Consider the following 14,702-nt stretch of genomic DNA (forward strand, 5'->3'; position numbering starts at 1 on the left):
TCACTAGCCAAAGCCCAACCCTAGCCATAACCTTAATCCTAGCCTGACCCCAACCCTAGACATAATCCTAGCCATAACCTTAACCCTAACCCTAGCCATAACCCTAGACATACCCCCTAACCCTAGCTCAACCCCAACCATACCTCTAACCCTAGCAATAACCCTAACCCAACTCTAACCCTAGTCATAACCTTAGCCATAGCTATAACCCTAACCCAACCCTTACCCTAAGCATAACCCAAACCCTAACCATAATCCTAACCCTACCTGAACACTAGCCATAACCCTAACCCAACCCGTAAGAGCTGTGAAAATGTGGAATAGACTCCCTCCAGAGGTGGTTCTGGTTAGCTCACAAGATTGCTTTAAAAAAGGCCTGGATTCTTTCCTGGGTGTTTATAATATAAATGGGTACTAAAATTTTGATGGGTAAAGTTGATCCAGGGAATATCAGATTGCCTCTCGGGGGATCAGGAAGGAATTTTTTCCCCTGCTGTAGTAAATTGGATCATACTTTGCTGGGGTTTATTTTCGCCTTCCTCTGGATCAACTGCAGGTATAGGATTGTGTATATGGGATTGTATGGTTGGGTTTTCAATACTGGTTTTTTTGGTTGAACCAGATGGACTTGTGTCTTTTTTCAACCTGACTAACTATGTAACCATTACCATAACCCAAACCCTAGCCCAACCCCAACCATAACCCTAGCAATAACCCTAACCCTAGCCATAACCCTAACCATAATCCTAACCCTACCCTACCCTAACCCTAGTCATAACCTTAATCCTAGCCTGACCCCAACCATAGCTCAACCTTAACCCCAACTTTAGCCCAATCCTAGACATACCCCCTAACCCTAGCTCAACCCTAACCATACCTCTAACCCTAGCAATAACCCTAATCCAACACTAACCCTAGCCACAACCATAACCCAACCCCAACCCTAGACATAACCCTAGCCATGACCTTAGCCCTACCCCAAACCCAAACCCTAGCCATAACCCTTAACCCTAACCCTAGCCAAAACCCTAACCCAACCCTAGACATAATCCTAACCCTAGACATAATCCTAACCCTAGACATAACCGTAGCCTAGACATAACCGTAGCCTAGACATAACCGTAGCCTAGCCATAACCCTAACCCAACCCTTACCCCAAGCATAACTCAAACTCTAACCATAATCCTAACCCTGCCCTAACACTAGCCCAACCCTTACCATAACCCAAACCCTAGCCCAACCTTAACCATAATCCTAACCCTACCCCAACAGTAGCCCAATCCTAGCCATAACCCTAATACTAGCCCAATCCTAGCCATAACCCTAACAATAGCCCAAACCTAGCCATAACCCTAACACTAGCCCAACCCTAACCCTAGCCATAACCCTAACCCAACCCTAACCATAACTTTAATTCTAGCCTGACCCCAACCCTAGCCAGAACCCTAACACTAGCCCAACCCTAACTCTATCCCAACCCTAACCCTAGCCCAACCCTAACCATAACTCTAGCCATAACCCTAACCCTAGCACAACCCTAACCCTAGCCTTAACTTAATCACTGCAGCAGGAAAAGGAATTGTGTCACACCATGTATGTTCTCATTGGTCAAAGCCGCATCAAAGCTGCAATGAAAATCGCACAATTTTTAAGTGTGAACAGAGTTTTTCTGAATCAGGCCGGATAGGAAGGAAGAGGACGGCAATGAGTGATAATCCCCCCAGAGCGTAATGACAGTTCCCATGACCCCTTGGATTTGGTCACATGCTGTGGAGTACCGAGACTCCGATATTTGGACAAAGAGCCCCTGCAGGTCACATGACCTAAAATCAGCAGGCGAAGGTCACATGACAACACCAAACCTGCTACATACAACTGATGGAGACCCCCTCATCACCCTCCACACAATGAGCACCTAAACCGGAAGATCTATGGGGTGCCCCCTGCTGACCGCTCTCTGGAAACGCTCATCTTCACTTTCCAAATCACCAACTTCCTGTAGAGGACTCAGCTAAATGTCACCAATTCCTGCTTAACCCGACCAAATTCAAACTGCCGGCCTTCCCATCCACCTCACCAGAGACAACGAAGGAGGAGCCGGAAATATTGTCAGATAAATTACTGCATCCAATCAATGTATCAGCCAATCACAGGCTTTCTGCATTCTGACAGTAATGGAGGAGGGGGGATCTCTGGGTGATGATTGTGATGGGGGTGGACAGATCTCAGGATGACAGTGATTGGGGGGGGCGATCTTGGGGTGACAGATCTCGGAGGGACAGTGGTGGTGGGGGGGTCAGATCTCGGCATGAAGTCAGTGATGGGGGGAGGGCAGATCTCAGGGTGATGATAGTGATGGGGGGTCAGATCTCGGGGTGATGACAGTGATGGGGGGGGGACAGATCTCGGGGTGAGAGTAATGAGGGGGAGGAACAGATCTCAGGGTGACAGATATTGGGGTGATAGTGATAGGGGAACAGATATTGGAGTTACAATGATGGGGGGGGGGCAGATCTCAGGGTGATGACAGTGATGGGGGGGGGACAGATCTCGGGGTGAGAGTAATGAGGGAGAGGGACAGATCTTAGGGCGACAGTGATGGGAGGGCAGATCTCGAGATGATCATGGTGATGGAGGGGGCAGATCTAGGGGGGGGGGATAATGGCAATGGGGGGGCAGATCTCGGGGTGATAATGGCAATGGGGGGGCAGATCTTGTGGGTGATGATGGTGATGAAGGGGGGGCAGATCTCGGGATGATGATGGTGATGGAGGGACAAATCTCGGGGTAACGGTGATGGGGGGCAGATATCGGGGTAACAGTGATGAGTAGCAGATCTTGGGGTGATGATGGTGATGGGGGGGCAGATCTCGGGATGACAGTGATGGGGGGGGGGGGCAGGTCTCGGGTGATAGTGATGGGGGACAGCTCTCGGGGGGACAGGAATGGGGAACGGGAGAGATCCCTGGGTGAGGATAGTGAAGGGGGTGGACAGATCTCAGGTATGACAGTGAAGGGGGGCAAGATCTCTGGGTAATAGTAACGGAGGGGGACAGATCTTGGGGGGATAGGGGGGGAGAGATCCCAGGATGACAGTAATGGGAGGGGAGGACAGATCTAGGGGTGATGATAGTGATGGGGGGGGGGGACAGATCTCAGGGGGGGGGGACAGGAAAGGGGGGAGATCCCTGGGTTAGGATAGTGAAGGGGTGGACAGATCTCAGGTATGACAGTGATGGGGGGCCAGAACTCAGGGTAATAGTAACAGAGGGGGACAGATCTCGGAGTGACAGTGATGGTGAGACAGATCTAGGGGTGATGACAGTGATGGGGGGACAGATCCTGGGATGACACTAATAGGAGGGGGGGGAGATCCCTGGGTTAGGATAGTGAAGGGGGTGGACAGAACTCAGGGTAATAGTAATGGAGGGGGACAGATTTCGGAGTGACAGTGATGGGGGGACAGATCTAGGGGTGATGACAGTGATGAGGGGGGGACAGCTTTCAAGGTGGCAGTGATTGGGGGACATCTCTCGGGGTGACAGATCTCAGGATGATAGTGATGGGGGGGGACAGATCTTGGGGTAATAGTAATGGAGGGGGGGGGACAGATCTCGGAGTGACAGTAATGGCGGGGGTCAGATGTCGGGGCGATAGTGATGGGGGACAGATGTGGGGGTGATAGTGATGGGGGGGCAGATGTCAGGGTGATAGTGATGGGGGGGCAGATGTCAGGGTGATAGTGATGGGGGGCAGATCTCGGGGTGACAGTGATGGGGGGAAGATGTTGGGGTGATAGTGATGGGGGGTAGATGTCAGGGTGACAGTGATGGGGGCAGATGTCAGGGTGATAGTGATGGGGGGCAGATCTCAGGGTGACAGTGATGGGGGGCAGATGTTGGGGTGATAGTGATGGGGGGTAGATGTCAGGGTGACAGTGATGGGGGCAGATGTCGTGATAGTGATGGGGGGGCAGATCTCGGGGTGACAGTGATGGGGGGCAGATCTCGGGGTGACAGTGATGGAGGCAGATCTTGTGATAGTGATAGGGGGCAGATGTCGCGATAGTGATAGGGGGCAGATCTCGGGGTGACAGTGATGGGGGGAAGATGTCGTGGTGACAGTGATGGGGGGGCAGATCTGGGGGTGACAGTGATGTGGGGGCAGATCTGGGGGTGACAGTGATGGGGGGCGGATGACAGTGATGGGGGGGGGGGATGACAGTGATGGGGGGCAGATCTCGGGGGGGGGTGACAGTTAGGGGGGGGGGGGGTGACAGTGATTGGGGGCAGATCTTGGGGTGACAGTGATGGGGGGGTGACAGTGATGGGGGGGGTGACAGTGATGGGGGGGATGGCAGCTGATGGGGGGGGTGACAGTGATGGGGGGGGTGGCAGCTGATGGTCTTCTCTCCTTTTACCAGCCTGGATCTGAAGGTTCCGGATGGAGAAGATTTGCAGCTCCCGGTACGGAGGAATCCCCTGAGATTGGAGGTGACCCCGTGGCCCCCACCTGTCAGCTTAGGGCCCGATCCGGAGATCCCCCCCCTGGCAGGCTGTGTAATCCCTATGTTGATCCCTCCAGTCCCGCCTGAACTGTCATCCTGACACCTGACTGCCAGCTCAGCGCCTGGTGGGGGAGCCGATGCGAGGCGGGGGATTGGTTGTCGGGGGACGTTTTCTGTGCGGCGGGGGATTGGTTGTCGGGGGATGTTTTCTGTGCGGAGGGGCCTCATCCCATGGAGGAAGAACGATCCTACACACACAGCTGAGTCTAGGAAAGGTCACAGCGACATGAAGACAACCCCCCCTTCCCCACAGTGACAGATCCCCCCCCTCCCCTTCCCCCACAGTGACAGATCCCCCTCTCCCCCTCCCCGCAGTGACAGATCCCCCCCTCCCCCTTACCTCTGCGGGATTTGGGGGAGCTCCTCTTGCTGCGTTGGCTGGCAGCCCTCTCTTCCTCCAGGGCAGCCGCTATCTCTGGGTTGTCTTCTCCATTGTACCAGACCAGCAGCTCCTCGCCCGGCTCGATTGGCTGAGGAAGGAGAGAGACACACAGAAGACCAATCAGAGGGCGGCTTGTTAGTGGAGAGTCGCAGGCCGGAGGGTGTGGAGCCTCCAAGCAGCTGCTGCACTCTGCTACATATTTCCCAACCGACTGACTCACCAAACAGGAAGAGCTGAGTGGAGGAGGGGAGGGGGGAGAGCGGAGGAGGGGAGGGGGGGGGGGAGATCAGCCTGCAATCCCTCTGCTGGAAGGAGGACTGCATGATGGCACAACACTCCCCTGTCCTGATTGGCTGCTGCACTCAGCGACTAAATCTGCCCATACACGGATAGGAAAGACATCGATTCTTCGTTCGCAGATTGCGATTCTCTCACATTTTTATGCCTCACGTCGGATTTTTTGCAGCGAAACAAACAATTCTGGAAACATTCGTTGTGGAATCGATGGAAAATCGACAGCGCATGCTAAAGTCTGACCCCGGATCGCATCATCGATCGACGCCAAACCTATTGTTTATGTTATCGATCGATAATTGGGCAACATCTACAGATACAATCATGGCGTTCTCGCACACGCGGTCCACACAGTTTTATTCTGACCATTTTTGTCGAATGATTTTCCACGCGCCGACCGCCATTATTATACGGGATTTATATGGCGCCGACAGTGTGCACAGCGCTGTACAATGCAAGAGGGGGGCCTGATCCCGGGAGCTCACAATAGAATAGGGAGGGGCTGGTGGAAAAAAAGATGTTCGATATACCGGGGGAAGTTCAAATCATCAGTCAGTTTGCTTTTAATGAAATGTTTCTCATCCTTTGTTGCATCGCAGTTCTGCTGATCTCCTGCAGCCTCTTTGCAGCCACTTCCTGTCTCAGTATACAGACTGGGGAAATATCATGTGACAATGCTGGAATGTATCGAGAGGGTGACAACTCTGAAGCAAATCTGGAGACAGGGACAAAGTGTTGTCACCCAATAACAGGAACTGCCTGAACGAGGAGCTCCATGGCGGGATCACCGGGGGGAATTTCAATGAAAAGCGAACGACTTACCAAAAATGTGATATTATGGGATGTCCTTCACACAGCTCAGGAAGGATCAGAAGGATCCCACCAGACGAGGACGTGGGAAGGATCCCGCCAGACGAGGAAAGGATCCCACCAGACGAGGGCGAGGGAAGGATCCCGCCAGACGAGGACGTGGGAAGGATCCCGCCAGACGAGGGCGAGGGAAGGATCCCGCCAGACGAGGACGTGGGAAGGATCCCGCCAGACGAGGACGTGGGAAGGATCCCGCCAGACGAGGGCGAGGGAAGGATCCCGCCAGACGAGGACGTGGGAAGGATCCCGCCAGACGAGGACGTGGAAAGGATCCCGCCAGACGAGGACGTGGGAAGGATCCCGCCAGACGAGGGCGAGGGAAGGATTCCGCCAGACGAGGGCGAGGGAAGGATCCCGCCAGACGAGGGCGAGGGAAGGATCCCGCCAGACGAGGACGTGGAAAGGATCCCGCCAGACGAGGACGTGGGAAGGATCCCGCCAGACGAGGGCGAGGGAAGGATCCCGCCAGACGAGGACGTGGGAAGGATCTCGCCAGACGAGGACGTGGGAAGGATCCCGCCAGACGAGGACGTGGGAAGGATCCCTCCAGACGAGGACGTGGGAAGGATCTCGCCAGACGAGGACGTGGGAAGGATCCCGCCAAGCGAGGACGTGGGAAGGATCTCGCCAGACGAGGACGTGGGAAGGATCTCGCCAGACGAGGACAGGGGAAGGATCTCGCCAGATGAGGACGTGGGAAGTATCCCACCAGACGAGGGCAGGATTCCGCCAGACGAGGGAAGAACCCCAAGAGACGAGGGCAAGGGAAGGATCCCGCCAGACGAGGGAAGGATCCTGCCAGATGAGGGAAAGATCCGACAAGACGAGGACGTGGGAAGGATCCCACCAGACAAGTGAAGGTTCCCGCAAGAAGAGGGGAGGACCCCACCAGAGAAGCGAGGGAAGGACCTCGCCAGACGAGGGCGAGGGAAGGATCCCGCAAGACGAGGGCGAGGGAAGGATCCCGCCAGACGAGGGCGAGGGAAGGATCCCGCCAGACGAGGACGTGGGAAGGATCCCGCCAAGCGAGGACGTGGGAAGGATCCCGCCAGACGAAGACGTGGGAAGGATCCCGCCAGACGAGGACGTGGGAAGGATCCCGCCAGATGAGGACGTGGGAAGGATCCCGCCAGACAAGGACGTGGGAAGGATCCCTCCAGACGAGGACGTGGGAAGGATCCCGCCAGACGAGGACGTGGGAAGGATCCCGCCAAGCGAGGACGTGGGAAGGATCTCGCCAGACGAGGACGTGGGAAGGATCTCGCCAGACGAGGACAGGGGAAGGATCTCGCCAGACGAGGACAGGGGAAGGATATCGCCAGATGAGGACGTGGGAAGTATCCCACCAGACGAGGGCAGGATTCCGCCAGACGAGGACGTGGGAAGTATCCCACCAGACGAGGGCAGGATTCCGCCAGACGAGGGAAGAACCCCAAGAGACGAGGGCAAGGGAAGGATCCCGCCAGACGAGGGAAGGATCCTGCCAGATGAGGGAAAGATCCCACAAGACGAGGACGTGGGAAGGATCCCACCAGACAAGTGAAGGTTCCCGCAAGAAGAGGGGAGGACCCCACCAGAGAAGCGAGGGAAGGACCTCGCCAGACGAAGGAAGAATCCTGCCAGACGTGGGAAGGAACCCACCAGACGAGGAAGGATCCCGCCAGATGAGGACGTGGGAAGGATCCCGCCAGACGAGGACGTGGGAAGGATCCCACCAGACGAGGACGTGGGAAGGATCCCGCCAGACGAGGACGTGGGAAGGAACCCGCCAGACGAGGACGTGGGAAGGAACCCGCCAGACGAGGACGAGGGAAGGAACCCGCCAGACGAGGACGAGGGAAGGAACCCGCCAGACGAGGACGTGGGAAGGAACCCGCCAGACGAGGACGTGGGAAGGAACCCGCCAGACGAGGACGTGGGAAGGAACCCGCCAGACGAGGACGTGGGAAGGAACCCGCCAGACGAGGACGTGGGAAGGAACCCGGCAGACGAGGACGTGGGAAGGAACCCGCCAGACGAGGACGTGGGAAGGAACCCGCCAGACGAGGACGTGGGAAGGAACCCGCCAGACGAGGACGTGGGAAGGAACCCGCCAGACGAGGACGTGGGAAGAATCCTCCCAGACGAGGACGTGGGAAGGATCCCGCCAGACGAGGGAAGAGTCCCGCCAGTTGAGGGAAGGATACCGCAAGACGAGGACATGGGAAGGATCCCGCCAGACGAGGGAAGGATCCTGCCAGACAAGGGAAGGTTCCCGCAGGACGAGGGAAGGACCCCGCCAGACGGGGGAAGGATCCCGCCAGACGAGGGAAGAGTCCCGCCAGACGAGGGAAGGATACCGCAAGACGAGGACATGGGAAGGATCCCGCCAGACGAGGGAAGGATCCTGCCAGACAAGGGAAGGTTCCCGCAGGACGAGGGAAGGACCCCGCCAGACGGAGGAAGGATCCCGCCAGACAAGGTCTAGGAAAGGATCCCGTCAGACGAGGAAAGGATCCCGCAAGACGAGGAAAGGATCCCGCCAGACAAGGGAAGGATCCCGCCAGACAAGGGAAGGATCCTGCCAGAAGAGAGAAGGATTCCGCCAGAAGAGGATGTGGGAAGGATCCGCCAGATGAGGACATGGGAAGGATCCCGCCAGACGAAGGGTAGGATTCCACCAGACGAGGGAAGGACCCCAAGAGACGAGGGCGAGTGAAGGATCCCGCCAGACGAGGGCGAGGGAAGGATTCCGCCAGACGAGGGCGAGGGAAGGATTCCGCCAGACGAGGGCGAGGGTATAAAATGCCACCAGGCGTAGGAAGGACCCCACCGGACGAGGGAAGCATCCTGCCAGACGAGGGAAGGATCCCGCCAGACGATGGAAGGATCCCGCCAGACGGGGGAAAGATCCCGCCAGACGGGGGAAAGATCCCGCCAGACGGGGAAAGGATCAATCCTTGTATAGGTGTGACATCACCACTCTCCACCCCCCAAACCTTGTACAGGTGTGACATCACCAGACACTTGGGATGATTTGACATTCCTGACATTTGTAGTGTATTTATATTGTAGGGTTGGTCTATAGCGGGATGACGTCATATTCACAACTCAAGGGTGACATGACCCGATCCTAGCCACCTTCTAGAGCTGAATGAAATAATGACAGAAGAGGTGACCCGGGATGACCCGTCAGGAGTCACCAGCTGCAGGGTTGTGATTGGCATCCTAAGTACAGATGCTGCAGAGGGAGTAACCCTCCATGTGGAATGGCCAATCGAACCCACCGCACACCCATCCCCCCCTGGCTCAGCTCAGCATCCACTACAAATGTTTTACTACCAGCCGGTTAATTTATAGAATTTGAATGACCAAAACTGAACTTTGACTTCACATGGAGATCCTTAATGTAAAAGATTAACCGACATTTCTTCCTTCCATCAAACAACAGTCAAGGTTCGCAGGAAGTAACGTCACTCTGATACCCATACGGCACCTCATCTCCATGAGGAACCCCAAAATATGGCCATCCCTTCTACACACTATCCCCACCCCCATACTGCACCTCAACGCCATAGGTAACCCAAAATATAAATCTATCAATTCTACACACCATCCCCACCTCCATACTGCACCTCAACTCCATGGGGAACCCTAAAATGTAAGTCCCTCCCTTCTACACACCATCCCCACCTCCATACTGCACCTCAACTCCATGGGGAACCCTAAAATGTAAGTCCCTCCCTTCTATACACCATCCCCACCTCCATACTGCACCTCAACTCCATGGGGAACCCTAAAATGTAAGTCCCTCCCTTCTATACACCATCCCCACCTCCATACTGCACCTCAACTCCATGGAGAACCCTAAAATGTAAGTCCCTCCCTTCTATACACCATCCCCACCTCCATACTGCACCTCAACTCCATGGGGAACCCTAAATATAAGTCCCTCCCTTCTACACACCATCCCCACCTCCATACTGCACCTCAACTCCATGGGGAACCCTAAAATGTAAGTCCCTCCCTTCTATACACCATCCCCACCTCCATACTGCACCTCAACTCCATGGGGAACCCTAAAATGTAAGTCCCTCCCTTCTATACACCATCCCCACCTCCATACTGCACCTCAACTCCATGGGGAACCCTAAATATAAGTCCCTCCCTTCTACACACCATCCCCACCTCCATACTGCACCTCAACTCCATGGGGAACCCTAAAATGTAAGTCCCTCCCTTCTATACACCATCCCCACCTCCATACTGCACCTCAACTCCATGGGGAACCCTAAAATGTAAGTCCCTCCCTTCTACACACCATCCCCACCTCCATACTGCACCTCAACTCCATGGGGAACCCTAAAATGTAAGTCTATCCCTTCTACGTACCATCTTCTAATCCATACTGCATTGGCTGTCCCTCAATTCCATGGGGAACCCCAAAATATACATCTATCCCTTCTGCACACCCCCCCCCCCATACTGCATTGGATGCACCTCAACTCCAGGGGAACCCCATAATACACCATCCACCCCCACCTCCATACTGCACTGTGCAAAAGTCTTAGGCAGGTGTGATTCTGTAAATATAGAATGCTTTCAGAAGTCCAAGAGTTAAAAGTTTTGATGTCTCTTCATTTACTTTTCACTTTCTCCATTGATAAAAATCATCAATATTTGGGGTGCTCCCCACCCCCTTTGCCTTCTTCTAGGTAGATTTGCACCCAGTGTGTGAAATAACTCAGCAGGTAGGTGGTTCTATGGCAGGTAGGTGGCTCTATGGCAGGTAGGTGGCTCTATAGCAGGTAGGCGGTTCTATGGCAGGTAGGTGGTTCTATGGCAGGTAGGTGGCTCTATGGCAGGTAGGTGGCTCTATGGCAGGTAGGTGGTTCTATGGCAGGTAGGTGGTTCTATGGCAGGTAGGTTGTTCTATGGCAGGTAGGTGGTTCTATGGCAGGTAGGTGGTTCTATAGCAGGTAGGTGGTTCTATAGCAGGTAGGTGGTTCTATGGCAGGTAGGTGGCTCTATGGCAGGTAGGTGGTTCTATGGCAGGTAGGTGGCTCTATAGCAGGTAGGTGGTTCTATGGCAGGTAGGTGGTTCTATAGCAGGTAGGTGGTTCTATAGCAGGTAGGTGGTTCTATGGCAGGTAGGTGGTTCTATGGCAGGTAGGTGGCTCTATAGCAGGTAGGTGGTTCTATGGCAGGTAGATGGTTCTATAGCAGGTAGGTGGTTCTATGGCAGGTAGATGGTTCTATAGCAGGTAGGTGGTTCTATAGCAGGTAGGTGGTACTATGGCAGGTAGGTGGTTCTATAGCAGGTAGGTGGTTCTATGGCAGGTAGGTGGTTCTATGGCAGGTAGGTGGCTCTATAGCAGGTAGGTGGCTCTATAGCAGGTAGGTGGTTCTATAGCAGGTAGGTGGCTCTATGGCAGGTAGGTGGCTCTAGGTATATATGGGAGAACTAAGCACAGATCTTCTGTGGATGTCGGCTGCCTCCAATTCTTCATCCCAGACAGACTCCATGATGGTGAGATCAGGACTCTGTGGGGGCCAAACCATCACTTCCAGGACTCCTTCACACTGAAGATAGATCTTAATGACATTAGCTGGATGTTTGGGGTGGTTGTTCTGCTGCAGAATAAATGGGGGGTGGGGGGGGGGCAATCACACACCTCCCTGATGGTATGGCATGATGTAGAAATATCTGCCTGGATTTCTCAGCATTGAGGACACCAATGATCCTGACCAAATCTCCAACTCTTTTGCAGAAATGCAGCCCCAAACTTGCCAGGAACTTCCATCATGCTTCACAGTTGGCTGCAGACACTCATTGTACCGCTCTCCTGCCCTTCCCCCAACAAACTGCGTCCTGCAGATATTTCACATTGTGACTCATCAGTAAAGAGCTCGTGCCGCCATTTTTCTTTGTCTTCAGATCTTTATTTTCAGCACAAACACAATACAAGCTCCAAATTTTGGTCAAATAAAATATTATCGGGTAAATGGACACCAACTATCTCGCGGCTCAGATTGCGTCGCCCAGAAAATCGTGGAAAACGTCAGAACCCAAAACTGTCCATAGAAGAGAAGACTTTACATCGCATTCATTGAGTTACCCCAAATTAAATGATTTATCAATCTAAAAAGTTTTAGAGCCTTAGTGGGCGGGGTCTGAGAACTGAACCCAGAAGTGCTCAGAGCTGAACACTTCCAGGATCACAGGGGTGATCGGTGATTGGATGTTTGCTGATCTCTCTCCACCATGGGGGGTCATGAACCCAGGAGGGGCAGGTGAGCTGGGGGCACATGGAGGGAGGTGGGGGGTTGGGGGGGGTGCGGTGCCTTCCCAGCAGTGAAGAAGTATTCATGGCAGCTCTAAAGTGCGTCATTTTCACAAGATAGCTGGAAGGAAAATTGTATTTCTCCACTGCTACAGCCGCCGGGGGTCCCTTTACATGGCGGCAGTGAAAGGGTTAAAATGGCATTCGACCCAAAAGCAAACTCGGCAATTCCTGGCTGTGACGGCATTCGTTCTCTTTATGTTTTCTTTCTTCTATTTTCACCTGGTGATCCAGCCAGTAAGTCTGTTTTTCAAAAGCTCTCCATTAGAATGCATCAGTTAGAGGCCTGAGACAAACCAATTCCGACTGACCGGAGTGCTTAAAATGATCAGCTTTTTTTTTTTTATTATGGATGTAAAATCTTTATATCAAAAGAAAAAAAAATCTGTTCCTGTAACTGATTAGAATGTGTGAGATGGATTTTGGCTTCAATTTGTTATATCTAAATCTGCTAGTCCGTCTAACGCTCCCCTCCCCCCAGACTGACAATGCTGATGTGCCCCCTGTGCTCCTTCCTCCAGAGTGGGGGGGGAAGTGCTCCAATACGGGGGGTGTTACTGGCCAGATCACCAGGTGAAAACAGAGGGGAAAACTAATGCAGCCGCCACATCAAATGATTGGTGCAAAATATGACATTTCGGGTTTAGGATTTATTATCACTTTGAAGCTCAACTCCGCCCAGAATCCAAATTTCCCGATATGAATGGAGCTGCATTGACTACTTTCCTCCAATGGGACTTCATAGGCAGCGCAGTCAGTATAACGATGGAACAAGTACAAAGTGTGTTCCAGGTCTGAAGAGAAGACCGACTCGTAATGGGGGATTTAGGTGTGCCCAAGAACGATCGATTCCTACAAAAGCTAAAAACTGTCATTTTTTAATTGGTAATACAAGAAAATACACAAAAATGAAGTGCATTAAAGTTCCTGCATTTATACATGTATGAATACAATTCTCATGTAAAGAGGTTGGATGAGCTCTGAAAGAGGTTCGGAGCAACGCGTTTCGCCAACACTACAAGCTTCTTCAGGATCCGACTTCCATTTCATATCAACCTCCACAAGGCATCCACAAACCATACATAAAAAGAACATCCCATCATTATGGATCTTCAGAGGGCAGAGGGACCACGGCTCTAAATTTGAATGTGATGTTGAATCTGGACGTTGAAAATATCAACCCAAACAGATATCCCAAAATAATCCAATCTCCATCAGAGTGAAGACCTCAGCGACAAACACCAAACCAACCCAGTCAGGGTCAGATAGAACGCCATGAAATATCCAAATCCCAGGAGCCACGCCCACACCCAGGAGCCACGCCCACACCCAGGATCTACACCCACACCCAAGAGCCACGCCCACACCCAGTAGTCGTCCCTCACTTCCCCTCCAAGAGAACAAATTCCAACAAAAGCATGTGAAGCGAGGGACTACTCCTGGGGGTGGGCGTGGCTCCTGGGATATTTCATGGCGTTCTATCTGACCCTGATCCATACCGCCCTCACAGCTCACCCAACATCTTCACATGAGGACTGTATTCATACATTTATATATGCAGGAACTTTAATGTACATTTTTCTGTATTTTTTGTATTACCAGTTACAAATTTACTGTTTTTAGCTTTTGTAGGAATCGATCGTTCTTGGGCACACCTAAATCCCCCATTTCCAGTCTTTCTTCTCTTCAGACCTGGAACACACTTTGTACCTTTCACTCTTCTTGGGGACGGTGCCAGGATTTCTATACAGGAATTTCCCTCCAGCCAACATTTCCTTTACAACAATGGAAGAGTTTATAGTAAATGGAGTGTAAAACGTTGTGTGAGAGAATAGCATTGGCGGAAAAAATGTACAAATGTACAAATGTCCGCCCCCAATGTGCCCCCGGACCAGGCTCCAATTATACACTGGACTCTGTCTTATGGCTTCACTGAAGTCCCTTTGGCTGGGTAACCCAACGCGTTTCAAATGCTTTGTTTTTTTCTTCCTCAGGGGAAGGGGCAGGCCTCCAGATCCATTGTACACATCCCACTTCATCTACCATGGGTTAGAAGAACCCAATATCCCAGCTATAGTCTGTCAGGGAGAGGCCGCCGCCTCACATCCTGCTGCCTCACCATCCTGCCGGCTAGAGACCCTACTGCCTCACCATCCCGCTACCTCGAGATCCCACCCCATTACCATCCTGCTGCCTCACATCCCACCACCTTCCCATCCCACAACCTCGAGACTCCCTGCCTCACATCCCACCACCTTGAGATCCC

At 53.1% G+C, this 14,702-nt stretch overlaps 1 protein-coding gene across 3 annotated transcripts in view; it reads right to left on the reverse strand.

Annotated features, from left to right (window-relative positions):
* The window catches only part of PRDM2 (PR/SET domain 2), a gene marked incomplete at its 3' end in the record, with an annotated part of 100,472 nt that overhangs the window by 33,904 nt on the left and 51,866 nt on the right, over positions 1 to 14,702 (reverse strand). For all 3 annotated transcript variants that reach the window (XM_082274482.1, XM_082274481.1, XM_082274483.1), the window contains one exon: positions 4,908 to 5,037. In XM_082274482.1, coding sequence (XP_082130608.1) covers positions 4,908 to 5,037 — 130 coding nt within the window. The remainder of the gene's footprint in view (positions 1 to 4,907; positions 5,038 to 14,702) is intronic.

Source organism: Pelophylax lessonae (genome assembly GCF_965119305.1).
Source record: "Pelophylax lessonae genome assembly, chromosome: 12".
Classification (NCBI taxonomy): Eukaryota; Metazoa; Chordata; class Amphibia; order Anura; family Ranidae; genus Pelophylax; species Pelophylax lessonae.